General features: G+C 39.4%; 1 protein-coding gene across 1 annotated transcript; it reads right to left on the reverse strand.

Moving 5' to 3' along the window:
* Positions 1-729: 729 nt before the first annotated feature.
* kctd2 (potassium channel tetramerization domain containing 2) lies at positions 730-12,929 on the reverse strand. The gene is made up of 6 exons (XM_084343049.1): positions 12,254-12,929; positions 9,722-9,830; positions 9,527-9,618; positions 9,275-9,370; positions 8,059-8,184; positions 730-6,473 (listed from the first exon to the last, which is right to left on the reverse strand). Exons 1-6 carry the CDS (start codon positions 12,608-12,610, stop codon positions 6,444-6,446), a joined length of 810 nt encoding a protein of 269 aa, XP_084199175.1. The 5' UTR covers positions 12,611-12,929; the 3' UTR covers positions 730-6,443.
* Positions 12,930-14,126: the final 1,197 nt, after the last annotated feature.

Raw genomic sequence — 14,126 nt, forward strand, 5'->3', positions numbered from 1 at the left:
AATGTAACTGAGTACATTTACTCAAGTGGCTACTGCAGCACACTTAAGTACAATTTGGAGTTATTTGTACTTAATTTAAGTATTTCCATTTTTCTGCATTTTGGAGGCAGATATTGTACCCCTTTATTTGGAAACTTTGGTTACTAGTTACTTTGCAGATTAAATGCTGCACTAAAGCCAAAGTAGTATATCTTTACATGTATTTAACTAATTCCCTTGTACTTCTGATACTTAAGTACATTTAATATCAGATACTTTAAAACTTTTACTCAAGTACTATTTGCATGGGTGACTTTCACTTTTACCAAAGTAATATTTCAACACGACTTACGTTACTCAAGTATGACTTTTGACTTACTCCACTACATTTCAGAGGTAAATATTGTACTTTTCACTATTTTACTAATCACTCTGAATTACCTTGTCTTGCTGTATAGTCTGGGTATTATTTTCCCAGGTTTGCAGATGTCTGTCACTGGGAAAATGGTTTGTAAAATGTTTTTACATGCATTAATTTAATGATTTTATCAGCATAAACAAAATGTCACTCACCCTCTTCATATTGAAGTGCCGGAAAAAGAAAATCTCGTCTTATGATTCACTGTGATGTCGGTGACCTTTGACTAAGTAAGCAAAGAAAATGCTGGTTGAACAAGTTTCGAAGGAGGATTTAGGTAAAACCTCTGCCGACACGGCTTTGAACAAACAGTCAGTGAGCCACAGTTTTTAAAACACAGACACATTTTATGATTAAAAACCAGACAGGGTTTTGTTAAAATTGTTACATGTAAAGAAACAACATTGGTAGACAAAATTCAAAAAATATAAAATAAATAAAAGTGAAAACAAACAATCAGACAAAATGTTTTGTCAGCTTCCAAACATTTTTCTCCACAGTCTCCAATAACAATATTCACATTTGACATCAATACTGTTGATAAATGAAACACAAAGTAACTGTTAATAGGTGACATTTTTCAATACGTCTAAATGAGTGTACAAGTGTGCATGTTCACAAACGCATGCAGGTGTTTACAGATTAACTGGCAAAAATGATCCATGGATTAAAAAATCTTTTCGTGTGTCGACCTGCGGGTTGCGTAAATGCTAGAGAAACCAAGGTTAGGAGGAGGAGGAGGGGGGGGGACTGTAATCAGATTGGTTGGTTAATTTGCGCTCAAAGATCTATTTTTTATCTACGATTAGGTTGAACTAGGTTAAATTGACATGGCAAAGATACAAAAGCAACAAAGAAACAGAACATGTGAGTAGAGAATATGTCGAGTTGTAGACCAACTGTTCCACACAAGAAAATCTACACCTACATACCACAGAGCCATGCCTTCCCTCTGCTCCCCCCACACCATGCATCACATACACTTTGCACTAACACAGAGGTCAGACAAAATCCAGTACACGACATCATAATCTCTAAAACAATGCATGCTCTCGTGTTTTCACGTGCCCAAACAACAGAGATATATATTTTCTTTTCTTTTTTTTTGCAGATTTGTTAAAATTGCACATTATCTGGAGACTAACTAGTGCAGGTGAAAGTAAAAATCCATAATGGTCAAAACATTTTTTTTTTTGTTTGTTTTAAAAAATGGGGTGCTTGATTCAAATGTTCAGATAATCACTGTTAAAGTTTAGCGAGGTCAGTGGTTCCCAAACTCTGGTGAGCCCTGTGACCAGTTCAACCAAGTTTCCTTGTCTTATTTAAATTATTTATTTATTTCCTCAAGAAGTAAAACTTTCTGTTAATTCACAAGAAACGAGATTATGCGTTTACAGCCAGTCTAGTGTTTATGTTAGGCTGTACCAAAAGCTAACATCACCATGCTAACATGGTATCATTTCTATTATATCAATCAACTTACTTTTACGTGTTAGCATGCTAACATTTTACCTATTAGTAGTAAACACAAAGCAAGGCTTAGGCTGATGGGAATGCCTTTACTTTTGCTGGTGGTCATAAATCAAACCAGATTTGACACGATGATGGCGCTACATAAAAAGTCAACAGTCTGGAGGACATGTCTCTGCTGTCAGAAGACCAACTAAAGCTAAAGCCATGTTGCTAGCAAGGCTAATAACCAGATAACAAGGGTCAATTAAGATAGCGGCTCTGTAGAACAGTGTTGCTTGCTAAACGCTAACATCAGCATGCTAACTAGTTTATGTTTAGCAGATATAATCTTTACCTTATTAATCAACTTACTCTTGCGTGTTAGCATGTTAACATTTTATCTATTAGCACATAACAAGATAACAAGAGTGTACAGTTTTGCTACTGACTTTGAGAATGTACTTGGGGGCAGTGTTGCGTGCTAAAAGCTAACATTAACATGCCGACATGTTTATGTTCAGCAGATATAACTTGTTTAACATATAGTATGTTAACATTTTATCTATCAGCACAAAACAAGATGACAGGAGATTATGTAAAACAGTGGTGCTTTGGGCAAGACATTAACATCAACACGCTAACATGCTCACATTGACAATGCTAACGTAACTGATGTTTAGCAGATACAATGCTAACAATGTTCACCATCTTAGTTTAGCAAATTAACATGCTAACATTGACATCACCAAGTTCAGAAGGGTTCATCCTCTGGGGATAATGACCATCTAAAATTTGAGATATTCCAATCTAGCACAGCTAATGCAAACATTAGAGGATGGGGGGGAAAAGCACATTACTCTGTTTTTTTTTTCTTGGCTTTTAAATCTTGTTAACTATCTTGAGGACCCTCAGTTTGGGAACCACTGAACTATGCAACCAAGGTAGGATATAACTGGGTTCACAAAGGTGACAGGTACAGTATAAGTGCTTTAAAGGTTGATTACACACATCTAAAAATGGAATCGTTAGTTATGGCTTCAGCATGCAACTCAAGAAAAAAAGAAGCCAAGTGACGGCAAGGTTATAGTCAAATCGCTCTCCGCTAACAAGTGCACTGCTGGAGTTTTACTAAAAGAAGATACAAGCAGAGGAGGGAAACCTGCTTTGTCTGGTCTTCCTGCTGTCGATTGCTTCCCTCCCATTTGGTAGTACTGTAAACACAATGCCAACCCGCACAAGTGTTTACAGCAGATTCGGACATAATTTTTGTGTAAGGGATTGTGGGTGGATTTAGCTCAAAAGCAATGGCACAAAGAAAGCAGCTGTTAATCATTTTCAGTTTGTCGGTATCATAAAACATAAAATAACGCAGGGGGACAATGGATTTGTTTGGCTTGCCTTTCACTGAAACACTAACAATAGAAAACAAGCTAAAGACCGCATTATACATTGTACCTCAGGTAGGTGCCTCGTGGCTTTTTTAAGGTATGAGAGGCACCTCATGATAAGAGGGGAAACAACTGTGCACAACACAGGTCAAAGGCACAACACTGGACACAGACGAAGGGGAAACGACACCCAAGGTGCTTTGCAAAGGCCCAGAGAACAACAAGGGAGAAAAAGTGCTCCTCAATGAGACGTTTGGGCATTTTTAGCAGCACACGGTCTGCTCACGACTCAGATTAGCAGAATAAAACTGCACAACACACAGTCGAGAGGAAAAAAACAAAACAAAGAAGAAGTCACATCAAAGTTTGAGCTCTGAGGCCTGACTGAACAACGGTCAGGGAGCATGACAACAGCAAAGGTACAGTTTTTTTTTTTCTGGTTAAACGCATTCTTTTTAGTTCATGCTTGATATAACATAACTGCATCAAATATGTTCTTTATACAAAGACGGGTGATCAAAGTGATCAATGATAAAGATCCGACGCCCCTTGGCTTTTAGGGACAGTGATTAAAATGTGAGTTCAGTCTGAATGATGGGCAACAAGGAGATGTTTCAATTCTCCATTCGATATGTGTAAATATGGCTCAAACTTTGTATTAAGTCGATCATATGACAAGGCTGCATTCACACCAGTAACAACATTGGATTCACATGTGTCTTTTTGTAGGGTGAAGCAGTGAAACAATTAGTCAGTTAACTGATTAGTCGATCAACAGTTTTCTTATTAACTGTTTCAAGCTTTAGTTAAGTTAGTTAGGGATCTTGTGGGAACAAGATACGAACAGGTGCCCACATGTTATTCATAACTTGTGGGAACCAGTTCTGGAACATGGAGGGAAAAAGTCGTGAATCTTGTGGGAACAAGTCATGGATATTGTGTGAACAGGTTAGGAATCTTGTGGGAACAAGTTAGAGATCTTGTGGGAACAAGTCATGTATCTTGTGGGAACAGGTTAGGAATCCTGTGGGAACAAGTTACGTAACTTGTGGGAACTAGTTATGGATCTTGTGGGAACAGGTTAGGAATCTTGTGGGAACAAGTCAGGAATCTTGTGGGAACAAGTCATGTCTCTTGTGGGAACAGGTTAGGAATCCTGTGGGAACAGGTTACGTAACTTGTGGGAACTAGTTGTGGAACTTTTGGGAACTAGTTATGGATCTTGTGGGAACAGGTTAGGAATCCTGTGGGAACAGGTTACGTAACTTGTGGGAACATTATGGCTCTTGTAGGAAAAGGTTATGGAGCTTGTGGGAACAAGTCAGATCTTGCACATTTGAAGTAGAGGCCAATTCAGTTTTACTGCTTTTAAATTTCACTAACTTTCAATATATAAAAATGATGTTTGGTTTTTGATCTAGAATTGAAGTCGTGACACCCTGACATGACATGTTGCTCCAATGTTGTTACAAGTCTTAAAAACATCTCTATCATAGAGAAACTTAATGTCAAGTATATTTCCTGAGAAATATACTTCAGCCAAGTTGGTACGTATCTGCTGGCACAGAAAAAAAAAAGTCACACAACATCTGAAATAAAAGGCTTTTCTCTGAAGACACTTGCCATCTGCCAGGTTCACTTACAGGTATGTAAATTTCTGTGATAATGTAGGCTCAGGTATCTCAGGCCTTGAAGCGTGAGGAGTACAATTCAGCTTGCGCCACAGTTGCTACAAGTGCTGCAGAATGTAAGACAAGACAGTCGTCTGGGTGTGAAAGAGGCAGCTGCAAAGGGAGTGAATATTGGCATGAGAGTAGCACAAGGCCGGGGTGAAAGAGAGAGAGAGGAGGGGGTATTTTGAGGCAGCATACAAACTGGCCACAGTCCAATCCCGCCACGCCACACTTTGTCTGGACAAACGGCAACGACAGTAGTTTTCCTTATCCCTAATTACAATTTTAAGATATGCAAGAGAAAGTAGGATACCTAAGAGTTTTTTTGAGGAACACTACAGAAAACGTGCAGCTGAAAAACGTGTGATATTTCAGTCATGGACAGAAAGCAGAGAGGCACTGCATACACGTGTACTCACATCCATGTCACCGGGCGGGAAACCTTCAGGAAAACTGGTAATGAAAAATGATATCTTTTTTCTCCATCGTTTTAAATATGAATATGTAAATATATGACAACTATGATACAGAAATCAATAATTACACCATTTGCATTCAATTTTTCATATAATTTCATCATGTAGCCTATATAGATTTATATAGATTCCTCACATGCCTTGACAAATTGTACACAGGTGTAGTCTCTTTGAGTCTTTTCTTTTGCGCGGAAATATCCCACATTTTCAGACCAGATCGAGCCCGAAAACAGGGAAACACGAGGAGTTGGACGCCGCGGTGCCGAACCAAGAAATGGCGTCTGTAAGATGAACGCTTCTCGCTTATTTAAGGATGTTTCTCAAGACTCAGCAGAGTGGAGGAAATGCTGCACCTGGCTGGCTCATGCGTCCGTCTCACCCTCCAGCTCCTGGTTCGGTTTGTTGTTTCCTCTACCTGCCTCAAACATCAGCGAGGAGCGCAGAGAGGGAGGCGGCGGGCGGCGGCGACGCTCGCTCCGTGAACGGATTGGGGGTAAAGAGAGAGGCTCAGTCAGTGGAGTTGTGTTCATTCCTTTATGTCCTTTGTGAGTCCTGAGGAGATTTCTGCTAAGTTGACAGAGCCAAACGTATAAGAGAGAGGAAATATCCTGTCTGATGATGATAACGATGATGATAATGACTTATAGTAGCTCTGTGCTGGGCGTCCATGCACTGACAATAATAAGGGGCTACAATCAGCACCGTAGCCTGCACCGCAGTGACACTGACCATCAGAAAGCTGCTATGAGGAAAAAAGCACTCTCTTGTATTCCCTTTTAAACTCCCCCTGAAGTGCTCCACAGCCTGCGATGGTGGAGGAGACGAAATGTGAAGACGAGTCGGGGTCGTGTTGCAGCGCTGGAGGAGAGGGGGGCATCGGGGAGCCCCCGCTGTGGAAAGGCACACCAGAGGAGGAGGGAAGGAGGGTGGTGATGGTGATGATGGTAGGGGAGGTGGAGTGGGGGTAAACTCATGGATCTTGATGATAAACTGGAGAAAATGTTCATGTTATTGTTTTGTTTTTTGTTGATTAAGTGTTATTTAGCTCAGGGTCTCCTCACATCCGCGAGCCTCGCTCTTGAAGGATCTGTGAGGACAGAGGGGAAAAAAAGTCAGTTAAAACCTCAGAAAGACCTTTAAGTCTTAAACTGATGCGCAATAATTTTGTTTTTGAAGTTTCCCGTTCCAAAGTCGAGGCTTAAATCTTAAGGTGACTGTGCTTTTGAAACAAACTACCTGAAGAGATAAGGCTTGCACAATCAGTGACTTTTTTAAAAATCCCTACTTGAAACGCACTTCTATATATTTCCTTTTCTGTTGTGTCATTCTTTTTCTTTTGATCTTAGTTTAACTTTATATTAACCTGTTACCATTCCTGAAAATTCATGTTAAGTTATCCTAAGACATATATCAGTCTAGCCCAAAGTCAATCCAAAACTGTTGTCCAAAACAGTCAAAAGCTCTGTAAGTGCTCCTGTCATTGATCCATAGGAGTTTGAGCACACTGAATTATTTATTTATAATGCCAAAATAATCCTGCAGATGACCCTTAACCGCCCCTATTAGCTGGGAAACGCAATGTGTCCACATCATATAGTCTTACATGGTCCAAGTTCAAATGTAATGTAACACTAAACACATGTTTTACTCAGGAAATATCCATGCGCCTCACAAAAAAAAACAACCTTTGTGATCTGAAAATACCCCTGCCTGAGAGTAACAGGACCATAAACTCATTATAGTTCTTTATTTCCTTATTTACACTAATTCTGTGCATAAGAAATAGTCAACAACTAATGCTTAGGTGGAAAAACAGCATATTCAAAGAAAAAAAACTGAATTTTCAAGCTTAACTTACCTTGACTTGGTTTTGGTTTTGCTTCTGCTTCTATTGCTATAATGCCTGATTATGTGTTTCTGATTATCCTGCTTTTATTTTTGCTTTTGTTAAGTACTTTTTTTGTTATATAGATAAAGTTATGATTACCATTATTATTATTTTCTTAAGCTATCAAAGTATAAAGCTGCTGTGATCATTGAAGTCGTTAATGAAGCAAAAATTCTCAATATTTTCTGGTTCAAACTTTCTCTTTAATAGGATTGCAAGTCGAATGTCTTTGGCTATTGACATGTTGGTGAAAAGTTGTGATAACCTTTTTAAAGACTAAAGAAAACAATTGTTATTTTCAGCTTTACTGGTGATATTTTATATTTTTCTTGTTGTCAACAAACCCCATGAAAAGACCAGAACCAGCAATGATTTAGTCTCAAAACGTCCCGACTTCCTGTCTGTGGCTCTCAAGTTCCTACTGAAAGTGTAAATCTATTAACATCTCACAAATAAACAGTCTCATTCAAAAGGGGTTGGTAATTTCCTAAAACAGCTGGGCACTGTTTTTAGCAAATGTTACTCAAACAGGACAAAGGAGTGCATTTGTTGGATTGTTGTTGCATTTCCTGCTGCAGATTGATACACATTTTTTTTTTTTTGCCTTGTGACCCCGTAAAATAAATAAAAAGCCTGTCAGGCTTTCAGTCATCACCAATTTACAGTTGGTTCTGGTCTTTTCACCGGATTTGATCATTATAACAAAAATGTAGAATAAAAATAGAAATGTAGAATATATCGTCAGCCTCATCCTTTGAAGTGACTCGTGCAGCAGATTTCTCACCTTGGCCTTCTCAGTGGGCTCGATGACGATGCCGTTGGTGGAGTTGTTGAGTTCCCGGGAAACTACACATAGAAACTCCGCCTGGTCCTCGTTGCCGTAGTTATAAGAGGAGCCGATACTAATGAGCTGAGGAAAGAAGGCGAAAGACAGGAAATTGTTAAGGTTGTGTCAGTGGCAGAAATATCCACAGTGTATATAAAAGGTCTCTGAACTAAATATATTCTATATTCTGAGTAAACATTTTTTTTTCTACTCAAATGTGACTATTTTTCAGCTTTTATGGGTTATATACATCTTTATAAACTCAGTATCTCTGGGTTTTTTGTCTCAAGACATCTCCTTCACCTCCTGTCATATGTAACTACTTTCAGACATTTTATAGACGCAACTCACAACAAAGTCTGTGGATTATCTTGACTAACTGGGTCATGATTTCTGCAAAGTGACACTGCTGTTGAAATTTTTGGATGTATTTTTTTGCACCACATTATTTTGGGGTGAACTGAAGGACTTTAACTGATGGAAATATAATATTGTTCTTGGTTTAAATGCAGACCTGTTTTATGAGCAACTTTATGCAAACTTTGAGCCGCATTTTCACATATCAGATGGAGAACTGAAACATCTTGTTGCCCGTCGTGCAGATACATCATTTTTTGAATAAAGAACATATTTGATCAGCTTCGTTAGAACAGCCAAGTAATTTTTTTCAACCAAAATGCCAACATTTCCTTGGCTCTAGCTTCTGTTGTGGTTCCAACTGTTAATAGTCTGTGATAATGAAGTCTCTTGAGTGCAATAATAAATTGAATATCTATGAGTTTTGGACTGTTGGTCGCACAAAATGAGCAATTTGAAGACGTCACCTCCAGAGCCGAGGTGACATATTGGATTGTTTTTGTGATTTAAACAAAATAATGTGCTGATTAATCAAAACACAAGGGACTTAATAAGTAGCAGCCTTAAATATGAGCAGACACACCATGCCAGCTATCAGTGCTTTTTCCAATACTGACATTTCAGTCGAAAACAAAATAATATTGATGCTTTAAACTCAGATCTAAACATCTTTATTAAACTATTTACTGGCTTACAGCAATAAATATCTTAGAAGTCAGTGACTTTACATTTTGGGCTTTTCAAACTGGAGCTTTGAAACCACTAAAGCATAAACTAAAACCTGACGAGAAAAAAAAAAAAGCTGCAATTTCTGCACCTGCTCAAACTTCCAACCGTCCGACATGGTTGAGACCATCTGTGTGAGTTCCTCCTCTTGGCACTGTAGTACCCGATACACATGCTTCACGGGGCCCTGAGGGACACGGCAGGAGCACACACACACAAAACAACATCAATGATCTGAACACAAATAAAAAGCTATTTTTGGTTGTATTTGTACCAGTCTGGTGAACAAATGTATTCTATTCTCGGTCGTCTGACCTGCTCGCATCGTTTTGGTTTTCTGTACCTGAGATGTCCGGTTCTCGTTGTCCCGTATCCTTTCTTTAACCAGCCGCACCAGAGATGCGATGTTGTAGAACTCGGCTTCCTCGAGAACACCTGACACACACAAAAAAAGTGGATCGTCAGACTTCATTGTTCGGTCTCTAAATTTACAGACAGTTTGAGAAAAATGTAACAACGGAAATCAAAACGTTTTTACCTTCCTCAGCCAGATTTTTATCCATGATCAGTTTTCCGTGCCGCAGGTAATTCAGGATGGGGCCGAAGTATGTGGGGTCCCTGTCGATCAGGTACGCTCCTGTCTCGTCCTGGAGGAACACATTAAGAGTTGATATTAGATCAATGCCCTTCTCTGAGTATAACTGAGGAACTTGCAACTTGTAATCAAACCGCTATACTAATGGAAAGATCTCAATAGTGTACAGAAAGTTTGCCGGGGATCTTCAGAGAGACAAAGCAGAAAGAGCAGTTGTTGCTTCTATCTACACTGATCGTTCATGGGTGGCCAGGTGAGATGTTTCGAGGGAGACTTGAATGATGCATTAAACCCACATTGAAAAAATAATGTACCATGTTCAATAGTGAGGAGGATATTAGGATTTTAAATCAAGTTCACTAAATGTTAAGTTGGATAAAGTCCAGAGATAAGTTGGAGTTGAGTTGGTGGACACATTTTCTTTCGATCGTGCTCAGTACATATTAATCATGGCACGACAGTGACGGTTGCCAGACTGCCACTTGAAACTGGCAAAGAAATTCTCGGCCTTTTGTTGATTTCAGTGCCATTTTTTAATATACAAACAAATAGGGATAGCAAACAGCCAAACAAGTGTCCCCAAGATAAACTTATTTGAGTTTTATTGCCTAAGTGATATTGAAATATTGCTGTCATGCCGCTGTTGCAGTCACTAAGTCGATTACACTTGAGATTCAAATTCTGTAAACTGTCATATTAAACACAAGCTACAAAGAGTTTTGTTCAGTTGCTGTAATAAAGCTTTTAAACGTTATTTTATGTAACATTTTTTATCATAAAACTGATGTATAACTGCAAAAATTACAAAATATAGCAACCATATTTTCCAAAAGTGATGCCTGGTTAGCAGCTTGACAGCCACTTTTAAAAGTTACTGTGAGTCCTGTCAATTCTTTGATTAAGGCTGCAACTAACGATCATTTTCATTCATTTTCTCAATCAATCGAGTCGTTTGGTCGATTAAATGTCAGAAAAGCTCTCAGGTTTTGGTTCGTCTTCACTGTTGCACCACGAACACTTGCAGCAAACAGAGAAAATAAAATAAAATACTTGAAAATAAGGGCTCTGCTCTTTCCCCCTGAAGGTTAAGTACATTACATCTAGTTAGCTGAAGCTTTTATCCAAAGCCGCTCACAATACGTGCACCCAACCGTGTGGACACCATCCCGAACATGCAAGAATCATGTGCAAGTACATCAGCTTCATCAAATATGCTGCGCTGCTTCAAGTTCTACATTTAGAAACAATAAGAGAGTTAATGTTTTATGTCATGGAAGAGCTTTAATTTTTCATGACGTGAGCAGAGGTTTGTCTTTGTGTCAGACTATATAACACTGCAGGAAACAGCTGAGAGCTGCAGTATTTATCAACGACTGATTAGTTGATGCACAGAAACGTTTCAAAGCAAAAATACCAAAAAGGTCTGCTTCTCCCTTCTAATGTGACGATTTGCTGCTTTTCTTCGCTTTATGTCATCGTAAATTAAATATCTTTGAGCTCATCTTTAAGTCACGTATGTATGTGTACGAGACACTGCTGGGATGAAGCACAGTCCCGTCTCTAATAAATACATTATGTGGTATCGGATCGGTGCAGAGAGTCGCGTACTCGCCAACACTGATCCCAGCACTTTAAGCTGTATCGGAGGCGTCTCTGGTACTGGTCCTGGTGCCGGAACGAGCCAATTAACATCACGTTAATGATTTCAACCACATCGTCCACCTGTAACTGAAGCGATGCCTCAAAACATGTTGTCAACATGCTGGAATCAGAGAATTTTGACTTTCTTTCTTAAAAAATAAACTCAAACCCATTAATCGATTGTCAAAAAAGATGGTGATTGATTTGATAGCTGACAACTAATCGATTAATCGTTGCAGCTCCACATCATGATATATTGGAAGATATCGCTACTAATATTTAGGGATGCACGATACGTATTTTTCTCAGCCGATACGATAACCGATAAGCACCCGACTCTCGTGGCCGATACCGATAATAGAAGCCAACATTTTCATGCACACCTGAGTGCACCTGTGTGGCTCTACACAGGTGCAGCAGGTTGACTTTATGAGCCGTCAACAGCGTGTTTGTTGTTCTTCCTTGTTTATTGGCTGCTCACAAAACAACTTTAAAGGTGCATACCACCACTTACTTGTGTGAAGATGCTGCACTTGTTAAGTCGACAAAAGCAATTTGGCTTTGTGTTATCGACTATAATTATCTGCCGATATCCGATAATGTCAATTTTTCATTATGGGGCCGATAATTCATCTGTCCCACATATATCGAGCATCCCTACTGACACTATGATGGAGAATAAGTGGCAGTAATAACTAAAAATAATATAATTATTGAGACAAATGGATATTTTATGTGCCACACACTCATTTTTCTTGATTTTTCTGGGTCTATATAATGTTTAAAACAACATATAATCCGAGCTGGGCCCATGTTGGGACTTTGTGCACTCACTTTGTCAGAGTCCAGGTCCGGGTCCTCTTGACACAGGCGGAACAGGAACGATTTTGGGTCCCTACACAGCGTCTGTTTGGTCGTGATGAAGTAGGTCCCACCGACGTTGAGTCGAACCCAGCGTGAGCCCGGTTTATCCACCGGTTCGGACGGGGAGCTCGGGCTGCTCTTCCCCGGGAACCCGAACACCGAGCGTCCGCCGCTGCCGCTCGACACCCCGCCGGGACTGAGCTGGCTGCTCCGCGGCGGAACCATGAGAGTGGGCGAAGCCAGGCGCACGGAGCCCCGGACGTCGCGGTGCTCGGGCTGCTCTATGGTGCTAGTACCGCTCGGTTCCACAACATGCAGTTCAGCCATGTTTTCTTCGTCTGTAAAACACACACACACAACCGCACGATTAGCTAACGATACACTGCGGGGAAGCGATTCTTCTCAGCCGATTTGTAAACAGAGCGAGGATATTTTTCTCCGACGGGGAGGCTGGCATCAGGGCGTTGCTGCTCACACTCGACCGCCTCTCGCTCCGGAGCCGAGGATTAACACGCAGATATGAATATCAGAGGCTGCACGGTGTCAGCAGCATCGCCTTTAATCGTTTCTTCACCGGATAAATTGGTCATTCTTGGCTATTCAAACGTTAATCAGAGAAAGGCAATTCTTCCGGGTTGTAACGTGATTACTGTTTACTTCCGCTATGTCATCTCTTTTCAAAATAAAAGCCAACACAGTGATATGTGCTTGGAGGAATTTTATCTTTTAGTTTGTGTTTTGTCTGAAACAATTTAAAAGCCAAATCATTAATGAACAGTGTTGGGCAAGTTACTTTAATAATGCAATATATTACATATTACTAGTTACTTTCATTTTAAAGTAATTACATCACCATATTGCTGTCTGCTAAGAGTAATAAATTACTTGTTACACTACTTTTTAGTTACTTTCAACAAAATGCCCAACAATTAAACAGCCTAGATGTTTTTCAAATAAACGAATGTCCTTGGACACAGAGATGAGCAGGCAGACAAAAGATCAAAGTCTGATATATTATGAGATAGGAATAAATATTTTAATTGTAGGCTCATTCATATGAAACACAGTAGACCTATACTTTCTATAATGTAGCCTATAATGACATGACAAGACAAACATCCCTTTTTGCTTGTCTATATTAAACACACGCAGAGCCTATAGTAATATGGTCATGTTGGTGTGGATGGATTCTTAAAAACACAACAATAAACGCTACATGTAGTAATATACTACTGAAATATGATTAGTAACGCGTTATATTACTCCGTTACCACTTAAAGTAATATATTACTGTAACACGTTGCGTTTGTAACACGTTACACCCAACACTGTGAATAAATAAGACTGAGAAGTAGAATAGAAAGAAAGTAGGCAACATGTAATGTGATACTTTAGGCTTCACTCCACCAAAAATGTTTTTGCAGATTACAGATGACCATGTTACTTATGTAACAGGCCTTATATAAATATATTCTTTTATGTATTCATTATAAAATATAAACACTCCAGTCAGTCAGCAGACATACAGTTGCTACTGTTGTAGGGGCATTATTTTAGATCACACTACCTTGCTCGGCATGACCCGCCCTACTCTGCCTCTGATTGGCCACATCCTGCTCGTTAAGTAATGCCCATGTGCAACTCTCACCAAAGATTGAACAGAGGTGAGATGTCTCGCTCTGTAGCTAAAATGGAGCGTTTCAAGACACACTGGGAAAAGGGCTGCTGCAGCAGTGCACCATATGAGGAAAAATAATGTTTTTTTGAAAATTAAAGTATGTAAACCTATTTAACTAAGACCCCAGATAGAACTATGAACCTGAAAATTAGCATAATATGACCT

The sequence above is a fragment of the Pagrus pagrus genome (assembly GCF_965226575.1).
Source record: "Pagrus pagrus genome assembly, chromosome: 21".
NCBI classification, from domain to species: domain Eukaryota; kingdom Metazoa; phylum Chordata; class Actinopteri; order Spariformes; family Sparidae; genus Pagrus; species Pagrus pagrus.